Source organism: Hippopotamus amphibius, chromosome 8 (genome assembly GCF_030028045.1).
Source record: "Hippopotamus amphibius kiboko isolate mHipAmp2 chromosome 8, mHipAmp2.hap2, whole genome shotgun sequence".
NCBI classification, from domain to species: Eukaryota; Metazoa; Chordata; class Mammalia; order Artiodactyla; family Hippopotamidae; genus Hippopotamus; species Hippopotamus amphibius.
Window position 1 is genome coordinate 20,337,344 of NC_080193.1, and position 14,485 is coordinate 20,351,828.

The 14,485-nt window shown below is 51.1% G+C and overlaps 1 protein-coding gene across 5 annotated transcripts in view; it reads right to left on the reverse strand.

Annotated features, from left to right (window-relative positions):
* The window catches only part of ABCB9 (ATP binding cassette subfamily B member 9), a 37,440-nt gene that overhangs the window by 18,525 nt on the left and 4,430 nt on the right, over positions 1-14,485 (reverse strand). For 2 of the 5 annotated variants that reach the window (XM_057746655.1, XM_057746657.1), the window contains exons 2-3: positions 10,899-10,980; positions 2,130-2,820 (exon numbers count right to left, since the gene is read on the reverse strand). In XM_057746655.1, the coding sequence (XP_057602638.1) occupies positions 2,130-2,736 (607 nt within the window). In that variant the 5' untranslated portion in view covers positions 2,737-2,820; positions 10,899-10,980. Of the gene's footprint in view, positions 1-2,129; positions 2,821-8,450; positions 8,571-10,898; positions 10,981-14,485 lie in introns of those variants that run through there. The other 3 variants (XM_057746660.1, XM_057746658.1, XM_057746659.1) reach the window with 3 other exon arrangements.

Consider the following 14,485-nt stretch of genomic DNA (forward strand, 5'->3'; position numbering starts at 1 on the left):
GGGCCCTACTCGATGTTTACTGACTGAAAAATGATTGTTAATAATCACAGTACCTACCTTTTATGAAGTACCTAGTTTTTCCAGGCACCGTGCTTCACCTCATTTAATTTTCACAATAACCTGACGCGGCCCTCATTGCAGGATGAGAAAGCTTGGCCATGGTAAGCAAACTTGACCAAAGTTACTGGTGAAGCCGGGGGATCTGATCTCTAGTTGAGCCCTTAACCTCGACACAATCCTGCAGGCTGGCACAATCTGCTTGGCTGTATTTTAGGACATCTGTATTCTCTGAGTGCACACCAGCTGACAACGGCGCCCTGGCAGGCAGAGGGAATGAGGCCGAGGGGGCAACATCTGCCAACATGGGCAGGACGGCCATCTGTTCACTCATTCATTCATTCGTTCACTCAGTGAGGCTGATTCTGTGCCAGGTATCAGGGGGCCCCAGATGAGTCAGACCTGGCCCCTGTCCTCAAGGGGCTCAAAGCCTGGAAGGGCAGACAGGAGAGTGGATGCGTCATTTTCACGTCACCAGTGCTGCAATTAAGGGCCACGGTTGGCAGCATCCGAGTAGGCGTCTCAGGAGCAGACATTTGGGACCTGACGCATGAGTAGGAGAAACTACCTGGTTAAATGAAGCGGGGTTGTCCCAATACTCACAGCCACTGGCGTTTACTGGGAGCTTTCTAGGTGCCAGGAGCTGTCCGAGGCATGTGAACGCGCTGAACCTTGCAACCCTGCAACTGTTGATGCCCATTTTACAGATGAGGACGTGAGACTTAGAGAGGTTAAGTAACTCGCCTAAAATTACACAGAGGTAATTTAGGGGCCAGGACCGAGAGGGCGGAGTGTGGACGGTACACAGAAATGGGTCCTGGGGTTCGCCTGTCCTCTCTGAGATCACTCTGGCTTTGCGGCCACTCTTGGACTCTGTCCCTGTGAGCTGAACATGCAACAACTCCTAGCAGCTAACATTCATGTACTTATCACTCTGTACCAAGCTCTTCTCCTCCTCTGTACCTATCCTTCTCCTCTCTGTCTTTATTCTTGGGATAAGGATGCTACCAATCCCCATTTCACAGAAGAAGGAAGTAAGGCTCTGAAAGGTTTGATCACTTGCCCACGGTCACATAGCCAGGCATGGAGCAGGACGGAGATTTGTACCCGGGCCTTGTCACCCCCAGAACCCACGGAATTTCCACTCTGTGACGTCTCTTCCCACCCACGTTGCTGGAGTGGTTCTTCCCTCCCTCACTCCCTCGCTCACTCCCTTCCTTTCTTTCGCCGCGGTGCACGGCTCATGGGATCTCAGTTTCCCGACCAGGGATTGAACCCCAGCCACAGCAGTGAAAGCACGGAGTCCTAACCACTGGACCTCCAGGGAACTCCCAGAGTGGTGCTTTCAAACTGGACCAGACCCACAGTAACAGATATGATTTACTTCACAAACCAGGACACATTTACACACAGGCGCACGCAACTAAAATAAAAGTTTCATGAAACAATACTTAATCTTACCACAGACTACACATCCTGATGGCTCTATTCTATTCTGCTTCATTACAAAAAATGCTTTGAACCCAAAAATGCCACTTCCAGGAATTTATCCTACAGAAATACCCACATTTATATGAAATGTGCATGAACGAGAGAAAAAGACTCAAGACAACCTAAGAGTCCAGCAACAGGATCACCTGTGGAACAGCCACACAATGCAGTATTACGCAGTCAAATAAAAGAAGGAGGTACCGACTGGGAAAATTCCAGGACATACTGTTACGTGTGAAGAGGCAGACACAGGATGGAGTGTAAGAGCTGGCAAGAGTGACGTGTACTTATTTGCTTGTGGTCACATAAGGAAACACTGGAAGCGCATAAAAGAAGTGAGTAAGAGTGGTTTCCTGTCCACTTGGAAGCTTCTGGAACCTTCCCCTGTGGTGAGCCCTGGGCATGGGGATCAGGGCAGTCAGGGGCAGAATTAGGAGTGAAACTCTCAATGTTTACCTCTGCGTATCGATTTGAACTTTGAACCAAGTAAGATGTTACAATCTGAGAGGAAAGAAGAAGGTGGCTCTACCTCCTGGACTGACTTCCCCCGGGCCCACCAGGCCCCACGGGCCCGCACTTACCCAGAGCCGCCACGATGAGGAAGAAGGAGGCGGCCACGAGGAAGGCGATGTCGGGCTTGGTGTAGGACAGCAGCTTCTGCAGCGTGGCCCCGGAGGCCTGCTCGGGCGGGGGCCGGTCCTCCCCGGGGAAGCCCTCGGCCTCGGCCACGGCCCCTGCCCCCTGCTCGAGGGCCTTGGCATCCTGCCGCACTGTGGACAGCAGCCACCAGAGCAGGAAGGAGGCAGCGAGTGAGATGTAGGTCCACACGAAGAGGGCCCAGAACCACGGGTCCCGGACCGGCTTGCGTACCTCGGAGAAGAGCAGCAGTTTCACCATGGTGTAGATGCCCCCGAAGAGGCACACGAGGGCGATGACCGTCCACGAGGCCTGCAGCCGCCGGGGCCCCAGGGCGCTGTTCTTGGCCACGCCGATGGTGGCCCCCAGCAGCAGGCAGCTGCGGTACAGGCAGGCCGCCCACAGGTCCAGCACCGAGTCAAAGATGTTGAAGTGGCGGATGTCCTCCAGCAAGCTGCGGTCCGAGTGGCTGAGGATGTAGATGGCCGTGGTCATGCCGACGTCCAAGCTCACGAAGGCCAGGGTCACCACCACTGCCTTCCACAGCTGCATCCTGCTGGCGGGTGGTGGGCAGGCACTGAGGGGCAGGCTCTAGCTCACGGGGGCAAGGCCATTGTCTGTGGTGCGAGGCCAGACCTGTAGGGGCAACAAGGCGAGGGGTTCAGGTGTGTTACTTGCTGGCTGTGTGACCGCGGGCAAGTCACTTGACATCTCTAAGCTTCAGTTTTCCCCATCTGTAAAACGGCAGTGAGAAGAATACTGATTTCACAGCGGTACTGTGAAGGTTCCATTCGTTCAAGGAATATTTACTGAGCACCCTCTGTGGGCCAGACACTGTTCTTTGTGCTGGGGATTTAACAGTGAACAAAAATAACAAAGATCCCTGCTCTCGTGGTGATGAGACACTCATGTCAGAGACAGATAATAAACATCATAAGTAAACGGTACAGTATGTTAGGAGAGATGGCTGGGCGGGGGGGGGGGAGAGTGGGGTGTAAGGAATGGGGGCAGTGGGGGAGGTGAGGACAATTTTATTTATTTAAAAAAAATTTTTTAATATTTATTTATTTGGTTGTGCCAGGTCTTAGTTGCGGCTCGAAGGCTCCTTAGTTGTGGCATGTGAACTCTTAGTTGAGGCATGCATGTGGGATCTAATTCCCTAACCAGGAATCAAACCCAAGCCTCCTGCACTGGGAGCATGGAGTCTTAGCCACTGCGCCACCAGTGAAGTCCCGAGGGCAATTTTAAATAGGGGGGCCAGGGAGGACCTCGCTGTGAATGTAACACTTGAGTAAGACTGAAAGAGGTGAGGGAGTCTGCCATGTGGAGATCTGGGGAAAAGCATTTTGGACAGGTGGAACAGGCAATGCCAGAGCCCTGAAGTAGGCACATGTGGATGTGCTTGAGAGAGGCAAGGAGGCCCCATGAGGCCAGAGGGGTGAGGGGGCAGGGATCTGGAGGGCTTTGCAGGCACAGCTGAGATAAGTAGAAGGTGTAGTGTATAGTTGTTGTTCTTATAACTACTACTGTTACTGCTATTATTATTATTAATTTCTCTGAACCTGTTTCCTCCTTTGTAAAATGTCTGCGGGAGGGTCAACATTTGAACGTCATTGTTACCACACATGCTGTGTGCTTAATAAATGTTCACTTCCTTCCTCCCCACATCAGGCCTTCAGTCTCCCCAAGTAAACCTTAACCCCCTTAGACCAAGAGGAAGTGGCTGCAGGCCCGAGAGCAACCCAGGGACTTTTGCATCTGCCTGGAAGTTTCCAGAATCTTTTCCTCCAGCCCAGGATGGCCCTCAGTCCCAGTCCTAGGCCCTTGCGGTTTCCTGGAGCTCGAGGCATGCTTTGTCCTAAGTATGCCCCACACGGGGCCCCTTGGACCAGGGCCTGGGAGACACCAGAAGCTGCAGAGACACAGTGGGAGGCGGGCCTGGTGGCCCAAGTTTGCGAGCGGGGCTTATCCAGGGCGGGACTGCCACCAGCCTGGGTGTGCTTCTGAGTGCCACCTTATGACTTGGGTTCATCCCTTTCTCCCCTGGGGTATTTGTTGTCCCATCTGCAAAAACGGTCAAAGCTCTGAAGTTCCCAGCAGAGGGGAAAGTCAAGGAGCCACAACAGGGGTGACTGCGGGGAGGGACTGGGAACTGGGGCCAGCCCAAGAGACGCTCTCCCCCACAGCCCTGGTGCTTAGACCAAAGTGACTGACGGCATGTTCTGGAATGCCAGAATCCCCACACAACCCCATGAAGCTGGTGCTTCCACATTCCCATTTACAGCTGGGGAAACTGAGGCACAGAGAAGCAAAAGGACGTGGCCCATATCACTCCGGCAACAAAGGCCCAAGCCAGGACTCGAACCGGTGTGTGAAGGGTCCCAGCCCCTGACTCACCACCTTGGTACCTCATGCCTGATGCACAGCAGGTGCCCAGTTACAATGAGCAAACACGTACAGGGCTCAGCCCTTCCCAGCAGCCCTGCCCTTCATGTGGGCCACATGCTTTGTATGTGTCTGCTTATTTAATCCTCGCAGCAACTTTGCGAGATTTACATTATCATCCTCCCCATTTAGCTGGTGGAGAAACTGAGGCCCAGAGAAGCTAATAACTTGGCCAAGATCACACAGCTGGTGAGCCGCAGAGCCAGGATGTGAACCCAGAGCTGCCTGGTCCCAGAAGCGGGCTCTAAACTGCTAAGCTAAAATGCTTGGCAATATAGCAAGTCCTTACTCACAACAGCCAAGACATGGAAGTAACCTAAATGTCCATCAGCAGAAGACTGGATAGAAGATATGGTATATATACACAACGGAATATTACTCAGCCATGAAAAAGAATGAAATAATGCCATTTGCAGCAACATAGATGGACCTAGAGATGATCATACAAAGTGAAATGAGTCAGAAAGAGGAAGACAAATACTGTATGATATCACTTATATGTGGAATCTAAAATACGACACAAATATTTACAAAACAGAGACTCCACAGACACAGAGAACAGACTTGTGGTTACCAAAGAGGGAAGGGTGTGGGGAAGGGATACATTAGGAGTTTGGGACTAGCAGATACACACTATTGTATATAAAATAAACAACAAGGTCCTTCTGTGTAGCACAGGGAACCATATTCAATACCCCGTAATAAACCACAACGGAAAAGAATATGAAAAAGAATACGTATACATATGTATCACTGAATTACTTTGCTGTACACCAGAAACTCACACAACATTGTAAGTCAATTAAATTCAACTAAAATAAAAACACATATATACACATATATACATATATATATAGCAAGTGCTAACAGAGGATATTCATCGAAGGAGAACAGAATCCATACCAGAGGGGCTTCAGCCAAGAAGCAGAACAGACAACAGTGATAACGATGGCAAGGACAGAGGCACGATACCAAGAGCTGACACGAGGTTACAGAGCACTTGGCACTGCTCTGAGTGATTCACATGTATTCATCCCCACAAGAATCCTATGAGGTACGTTCTACTATTATCTGCATTTTCCCATGAGAAAATTGAGGCACAGAGAGGTTAAGTGACCTGCCCCAGGTCACACAGCCAGGAAGTGGCAGAGTTGGGATGTGAACCCAGGCCTTCGAGTTCCAAAATCTGTGCTCTCAACTCCAAAGCCATAATTCTTCAAAACAGCCTCTCAGGGGTAGGCAAGACCTTTAATGATACTTGGGAGGGCCTGAGATGCAGAGGGGACCCAGGGGCGTGATGGTCCCCAAGCCTGGGCCCTGCAGTCACCACAGCACTTTCAGGAAGACTCAAGTCTGTCCTGGAGAAGACAGTTGCCTCGTCAGCAGCTGCTCCTCCAACAGAAGCCAGAGCTGAGAGCAATCAAGGACAGGGAGGGAGTGAAGGTGGGGATGGGGGAACAGACACCCCCTGCCCAGGCCCTCGTTCCACCCCCAGCCCCAGCTGGCTGCCAGGGCAGGCTCCTGTCTGCTGCAATGCAGAGGCCCCGGGGAGCCAGCGAGTGGGTGAGTGTGAGTCGGAGCCCAGGGAGGGATGCTCTTGGCCGGGTGCCTCACCAGGCCTCCTGGCCAAGCTACTGCCGGCTGCCCAGGCCCCGCCAGCCACCTTGGCTGCAACTCACCTCTTGGTGGGTACAAGGAGTCCGTTGGCCCCTGGGAAGGAGCTGGGATTCAGAAGTGAGACAGGAGGCAGATCTGCCAGAGACCTGCCCAGGCACTTGGTCAGCCCTCCCTACCCCCACTCCCAGTCACCGGGGCATCCCTTCCCGACACCCTCCACTTCGGGTAATGTCAACCCATTTGACAGCCACCCACCTGGGAGCCCCAGCTGTTCATCTTCTTCGCCGAACTAAACAAAATTTCCCACTCCAGCATCCCAGACTATTTGAACCGCGTTTTACAGATGGGGAAACTAAGGCCCAGAGAGGGAGGGAGGGAAGCTTGTCTGAGGTCATCTGGTGAGCTGGGGACAGAGCAGCAACAGCACCAGGGTCCCCAGCTCTCAAGTGCTGAGTCCTCCAACTCCAGGCTCTGATGGAGCAGAATCCAACTTGGGTCAGGTTACAGCCCTCAGTGGCGACAGACTACTCTGTTATTTTTAAAGTTACCGAGCAGGAGAGTGACGTGGACAAGACCACCAGCCAAGACTGGGAGGAGGGGAGGATGAGGGCTAGGGGGCTGCTTGGAGCCATGTCCCTGCTCTCTGTCTGCCTGACCTGGAGGACGCAACTGGGTTTGCCCAGGTGGAGCTGGAGGGCAAATTGTGGGCACATGGGTGACGTGTGTGCCCCAAGGGACAAGGACAAGGTGGTGGCCAGAGGTCAGAGCAGGCACTGCCCAGGGCCTGATGTGCCCAGGAAGACAGGGTCAATTCGCCTTGACCCCAAGAGCTAAGGAATGGCACAGGCTTAGCAAGCGACCCCATCCCTGCTGGGGGTCCTGTTTCTTCCCAGGTAGAAGAAACGGTGGTTGGGGCATCTCCAACTGTCAGCTGCACAAAAGGAAAGTCTGAAACAGCCAGGAGATAACAAATAGCAATTATTATTATAACCACGACAGTTACTGTTTATGGGGTGTTACTAAGTGCTTGACAAGGTGCTAAGAGCCTGGCACCTCCCCTCCTGGTTAATCCTCACCACTACTCTGGGAGGTTCTCTCAGTTATCATTCCCATTTTACAGATGGGGAAACAGAGACCTGGGGAAGTCTAATGACCCGCAGAGAATAGGCAAAGGTGTGGCTGAAACCCCACACCTCACTCTCTGGGCCCAGGCTATTCAGGGCTCCCAAGAGAGGCTCCTGAAGGACCTGGGGGGGGGGGGCATGCAGCTCAGTTCTCCCCCAACTTTTGGTGTCAGGTGTCACTGTGGGGTCCCTGGATGCAGGGCCAGGACTCAGAGGGATCCACATTATTCCATCCTGACTTGCACCCTTGCTGAGCCCCCACATCCCAGGCTGGAACTTGGGGAAGTCGTTTCAGATAACTCACAGCTCTAGGTGAGGCAAACTGGGGAGTTACTGTGTCCTCCCTGCCATCCTCCTCTTGTCACCTGGCACCTGCCCACCTGAAGCAGGGGAATGGAGGCCAGCCTATCTCCAGGCGGCAGGGAGTCCTGTCAGACCAGCTTAAAGCTATCTTAAATAACGTCACGTCTGGGGAGGGGGCATCCGGTTTTAACAAAGAACTAGAAATAATGGAGAGGCCCCTGGGAACCCACAGGCCTAATTGCCAGGGTGGATGCAGAGAAGGGTCAGCCCGTGGGCCAGCTGGGGGACAGAGGGGAAGGGGTTTGCCAAGGTCGGCAGGCCCAGGCCTGCCCCCAGGCTTCTGACATAGCCAGGCTCTCAGGATCTGTGGGCAGGCAGCGCTGTAGGGTGTGGGGAGCCCTCAGAGGAGGTGCCAGTCCGATCCCGGGGGGGAGAACAGCCATCCCAGGATCCACCCCAAAAGGCACCCCCACCATTTTCCAAGAGGTGGTGGCACCTGAATGGTTAAAAAAAAAAAAAAGGCAGCATTCTCCCTGCGGTGGTGTGGAAGGATGCTGCAGGGATGGGGGGCTGGGACCTGCGGGTGCTAGGGTACCACGGCGGCGGCGGGGGTGGGGGGGGGGCGCAGGAAGGCTCCCCTGAGGCTCCCACTTTACACTAAGATGCCTACTCCACCCCCAGGGCAGGGAGAGCCAAATGCCCCCCAAGCCTGTGCCCGGCCTCGCATCTCGACTTGAGAAAGCCCCGGGTCTGGGGTCCCGGGCGCCGCACTCTTACCTGTTAGCTTACCTGGCACCAGGTGAGCCGTGGGGAGGGGGCGCCGCGGGCTGGGGTCCTCAGGGGCGCAGGTTGCGGGCGGCTCATTGGAGACCGCGCCCGGCGCTGCGCTCGCTCCGCCCCTCCCGCCGCTCCCTCCTCCCGCCGCTCCCTCCTCCCGCCGCTCCTCAGGGCCTCCCGGCCCCGGCTGCGCAGCGGCAAGGTCGGAGCGGAGCGGAGCCGGCACCCAGGCCAGCGGAGGGGCGGGGGCGGGGCCTCCTGGTGGGCGTGGCCTTCGTGGGGCGTGGACAGAGCTAGACACCGCCCACCTGCAACAAGCCCCTCCCTCATCCTCAGGGCCAGGCCCTTCCTCCGCAGAAGGAAATGGTCACACCTGCTGGGGGCGCCTGCTCTTTAACTGGCCTTTTCCTCTGGAGGGACAACCTGCCAGCCCTGGAGGATGGAGGTCATGATCCTCATTCATTCATTCATTCACTCATTTAACCAATATTTGTTGAAAGGCACCTACTATGTGCCATGCACCATTCTAAGTATCTGAGATGCTACAGGGAACAAAACAAGATCCTTGTCCTTCTGAAGCTGACACTGTAGTGAGGGAGACAGGAGATACACATAGTGAATAAGTAAATTATACCTGTTGGAAGGGAATACATTTTACAGTGAAGAACAGAGCCAGGGTGGTGGGGATTTGGGAGAGGGGAGGCAGCCATAGGTACTCAGTGATTGCTAGGGGCTAGGGGCTGGGTGCTGGGTGCTGGGGATGAGAAGACTCCCATCCTTCGCGGGGTGGGGGAGACAGAAAATCAACAAGTAAATACATAATTTCAGGCAGTGCCAAGTACTACTTATTTCCTGTAAAGGAAATAAAACTGCGTGAAGCAATGGAAAGTGCCACAGGGCTACTTTAACTGGGAAGGGCTCCCTGAGAAAGTCAAAAGGTGGGAAGGAGGGAGCCATGGAGAGGTCTGAGGAGAGAGCATCCTAGGCAAAAGGAGCCAGTGGAAAGGCTCTGAGGTGGGAACTCACCTGGCCAGAAAAGGGATCAGTGTGGCCCGAACCAAGAGCTGGGGAGAGTAGGTCAAGCCCAGAGGGGCGACAGGCGGGGCAAGATACGCCCCCCCACCCTCCAGCCTCCAGTCAGAGGCTGAAAACGCTCTCTGAATTTAAAACAGCCTCTGCTCCTCACATGGGACAGCCTTCTTCAAGGGGAATTTGGGAAAGTTCAGAATTGTAAGTGCATTTTTTTTTGACCCAGTAGGAATTTCTTCTATAGATAGACTTGTGGAAGGAGCGAAGATACTAGTCTTGCAGATAGTTACTGGAGTAGCAAAAACCTGGAAATAACCTAAATACCCCTCCGTAGGGAAGTGGCCAAATAATTACAGAGCACAGCTCAACAGAATACCCTGTAGCAGGGGAAAAAAAATCTATGTATCTATCTTTACACAAAAGTTACATAAAGGTATGAAATGACCTCCTAAATGTATTGAGTAAAAACAAGGGGTAGAATCAAGTTGAAGTGTGATACTGTTTGCGCAAAAACAAAAGCATATATATAACTGTACGTGAAGGGAAGCTCTTGGATGGATTATCCAAAAGCTAGAATGACTCAGAGCTGGGGCCAAATCCAGGCTCTGTCATTTTTGCTGTGTGAAAATAGCCAACACAACACTGAAGGAGCAAAACAAAGTTGGTGCACTGACACTACCCGACTTCAAGACGTACTATAAAGCTGCAGTAATCAAGACAGTGCAGTGTTGACAAAAGAACAGACAAATAGATCAATGGGACAGAATAGAGAGCCCAGAAATAGACCCGTACAAATACAGTCAACTGATCTCTGACAAAGGAGTAAAGGCAATACAGCGGAGCGAAGGCAAACGGTGCTTTTCAACAAATGGTGCTGAAACAACTGGGTATCCACGTGCAAAAAAAAAAAAAAAGATCTTGACACAGACCTTACACTTTTCACAAAAATTAACTCAAAATGGATCATAGATCTAAGTGTAAAATGCAAAACTATAAAACTCCTACAAGATAACATAGGAGAAAATCTAGATTTTCTTGGGCATGGAGGTGATTTTTTAGATGCAACACTAAAGGCACAGTCCATGAAAGATATAACTGATGAGCTAGACGTCATTAAAATTAAAAACTTCCCACTCTGCGAAACACACGGTCAAGGGAATGAGAACACAAGCCACAGACTGGGAGAAAATATTTGCAAAAGACATATCTGATAAAGGACTGTTACCTAAAATATACGAAGAACTCAAAACTCACCAAAAGGAAAAACAAATAACCTGATTTGAAAAAAGAGAAAAGACCTGAACAGACACCTCACCAAATGAAATCTACAGAAGGAAAATAAACATATCAAAGGATGCTCAATGTAATTTGTCAGTAGACGGTTGCAAATTAAAACAAAAATGAGGTACCATTACATACCTAATAGAATGGCCAAAATCCAACACATTGACAACACCAAATGCTGATGAAGATGTAGAGCAACAGGAACTCTCTTTCATTGCTGGTGGGAATGCAAAATGGCACAGTTACTTTGGAAGACAGTTTGGTGGCTTCTTATGAAACTAAACATACTCCTGTCATACGATCCACAGTCATGTTCCTTTGTATTTACCCAAATGAGCTGAAAACTTATGTCCACAAAAAAACCTGCACATAGGTGTTTATAGCAGCTTTATTCATAATTGCCCAAACTTGGAAGCAACCAAGATATCCTTCAGTAGGTGAATGGATAAAATGATAACCCAGACACTGGAATATTACTTACTGCTAAAAATAAATGAATTCTCAAGCCATGAAAAGACATGGAGGAAACATAAATGTGTATTACTAAGGGAGAGAAGACAATCGGAAACAGCTACATATTGTATGATGCCAACTATATCACGTTCTGGAAAAGCTATGGAGACACTAAAAGGATCAGTGGTTGCCAGGGGTTAAGGGAGGATGGGTGGGGTGGGGGATGAACAGGCAGAGTGTGGATTTTCAGGGCAGTGAAACTCTTCTGTATGATACTGTAATGCTAGATATATGGCCCTATACGTTGTCAAAAACCATAGAATATACAACTCCGAGAGTGAACCCTAATGTGAACTATGCACTTTGGGTGATAATGATACACATCAGTATGACAATCGATTGTAAGAAATGTACCATCTGGGGTGGGATGTTGACAGTGGGGGAGGCTCTGTGTGGAAGGGGGGCAGGGAACACGTGGAAAATCTCTGTACTTTCCACTCCATTTTGCTATGAACCTAAAACTGCTCTAGAAAATAGTCTATTAAAAAAAAATGGTTAAATGGCCAATTTTATGTTATGTATATTTTAACCACAGTAAAAATTACTCATAGCAGCTTCATTCATGACAATCCCCAAACTGGAAACAATGCAAATGTCCATCATTGCAAATGTAGAGTGACTCAGTGAATGGTGGAGTGGTCACTGGGTGGAATACTACACAGCCACAAAGAAGGATCAGCTGCTGCTACACACGACACAGATGAATCTTAAGAACATAATGCTGGGGGTGGGGGAGGGGTAAATTAGGAGTTTGGATTGGTAGATTCAAACTACTATATAAAATAGACAAACCAGGTTCTAGTGTATAGCACAGGGAACTATATTCAATTTCTCATAATAAACCATAATGGAAATGAACATGAAAAAGAATGTATATATATCATATATATGTGTGTATAACTGAATCACTTTGCTGTACACCGGAAGCTAACACAACACTGTAAATCAACTATACTTCAATTAAAAGAAAAAGAACATAATGCTGGGTGAAAGAAGCCGTATATGATTTTATTTGTGTCAAATTCAAGAACAGGCAAGACTAGGGCTTCCTAGGTGGCGCAGTGGTTAAGAATCCGCCTGCCAATGCAGAGCACGGGTTCGATTCCTGCTCCAGGAAGATCCCACATGCCGCGGAGCAACTAAGCCCGTGTGCCAAACTATTGAGCCCATGTGCTGCAACTACTGAAGTCCACGCGCCTAGAGCCCGTGCTCCGCAACAAGAGAAGCCACAGCAATGAGGACCCCAAGCACCACAACGAAGAGTAGCCCCCACTCACCGCAACTAAACAAAGCCCACGCACAGCAAAAAAGACCCAACACAGCCAATAAAATAAATAAATAAATAAATAAATAAATAAATTTATTAAAAAAAAACAGGCAAGACTGATCTTTGCTCTTAGAGTAGTGACTACCAGTGGGAGGTGGGTGGTGACTGACGGGGACGTGGGTGGGGGCTTCGGCAGGGCTGGGCTGTTCTGTTTTTGGAGCTGGGTGCTGTCTAGTTCGTGAAAACGCACCAAACTCTACACTTATGATTTGTGCCCTTCTGCGCATGTGTGCTGTCCATTCAAAAGAATACGTATACACACACATATATACGTACATATGTACACACCACACACACACACATCACTCTGGAATCCAAAGGACGGGTGCCCTAATCCTGGTTCTGCACTCTCTAGGTTTATGACCCTAGACAGGCCCCTGCACTTCACTGAGCCTCTGTTTCCTCACCTGTAAAATGGGGCTAACAACACCTCCCAAGGTCAACAGAAGTACATGTCAGTGCTGGCTGTGAGCACACTGACTCAGTGCTAACTATTAATATTCTGGCTGCTGTTCCCTTAGGGGACTGAGCCCAGGTTGGGGCAGGGTCGGGGATGCTGTTTCCAAGGAAGAGATGGGGCCCGGGGAGGGCCGGTCTAAACTCAGGACCAGAAAATGCTCATCATGCAAAAACTACTGTAAAAAGAGAACCCTAGCCAGGGAGCCAGGCGAGGTGGGGGTGCAGTTGCGCTGCACATGCCAGCCTGCGTCGTGGCTGCCTGGGGAGCTGGTCTGCCCTGGGCCTCCTGGGGGAGGAAGGCGCTTAGAGGCGGAATGAATGCAGAGCTGGGGAAATGGATCCTTTCCTGGAGAGCAGGGCCCTTCACTATCGCTGGGCAATCAAGATGGCTGTAAAATTTTAATCACGTTCTCAGGCCACACAGCTCTGGGCTGAGGAGCTGGGTCCTCGAGGGGGAAGCAGGCCCCAGATCGTCATTCTCCTCCCTGCAGAAGCCTGGTAGCTTCAGGAGGCTTGGGCTGGGCCCCAGGATCTCCATGGCCCAGTGACCTGGATTTCACACCTGAGAAGGAGAGGGGGCACTGAGATACCTGGCTGCACCTTCAGGAACAATCCAGCAGAGAAAGGCTTGGGTTCCGCTCCAGACTCCACCATGTATAAGCTGTGTGACCTTGGGTGGGTCATTCAACCTCTCTGAACCTCATTTTCCACATCTGTAAAATGGGGATAGTTCCCACCTCATAGGGTTTGCTGTGAGGACTAAACAGCTTCCCTTTGGATTTAGAGTAAAATCCAAAATGTTACCAGTGGCCTACTAAGCCCAACGATTTGGTCCCGATACCACGCAGCCTCGTTCCCTACGATTCACCCTCTTGTATACTTTTTGCTGTTCTCCAAGCATGCCAAGCTCAGCCTACCGCAGGGCCTTTGCAGTTTCAGTCCCTCTGCCCAGAACCATTTCCTGCCAGATCTCACTGCAGCAGTTAGAGCTTGGCTGCAATGTCACTCTTCGGGAGGCCTTCCCTTGCCACCCTGTCTGAAGCAGCCACCTCCGGGCACTCGCCATCCCATCATGCTAGTGCCTTCCCAGCACTTACAACTGGACGAAAATAACCTGATCTCGTGGTTGTCTCCTGGCTTGCTCCTGTCTCCCCCACTCAACTGAGAGCTTCAGAAGGGCAGGGATCTTGTCTGTCCCTCAAAACACACTTCCACACGCTCACATGCACACCTCCCACACTCTCAGACAAAGACACACACACACTCAGGAGGGTCTCGCTGCCCTGCCCAGCCAGTGTGAAAACCAATAAGGCTGTTGGTGCAGTCTCTTCTCAGAGAGCAGGGGCCCTCTTCCTGGCCCCCGCAAGGTGCTGGGGAGAGTCGGGGAAGACTTTGCTGGCTGGAGCCGTGGACCCCAAACATG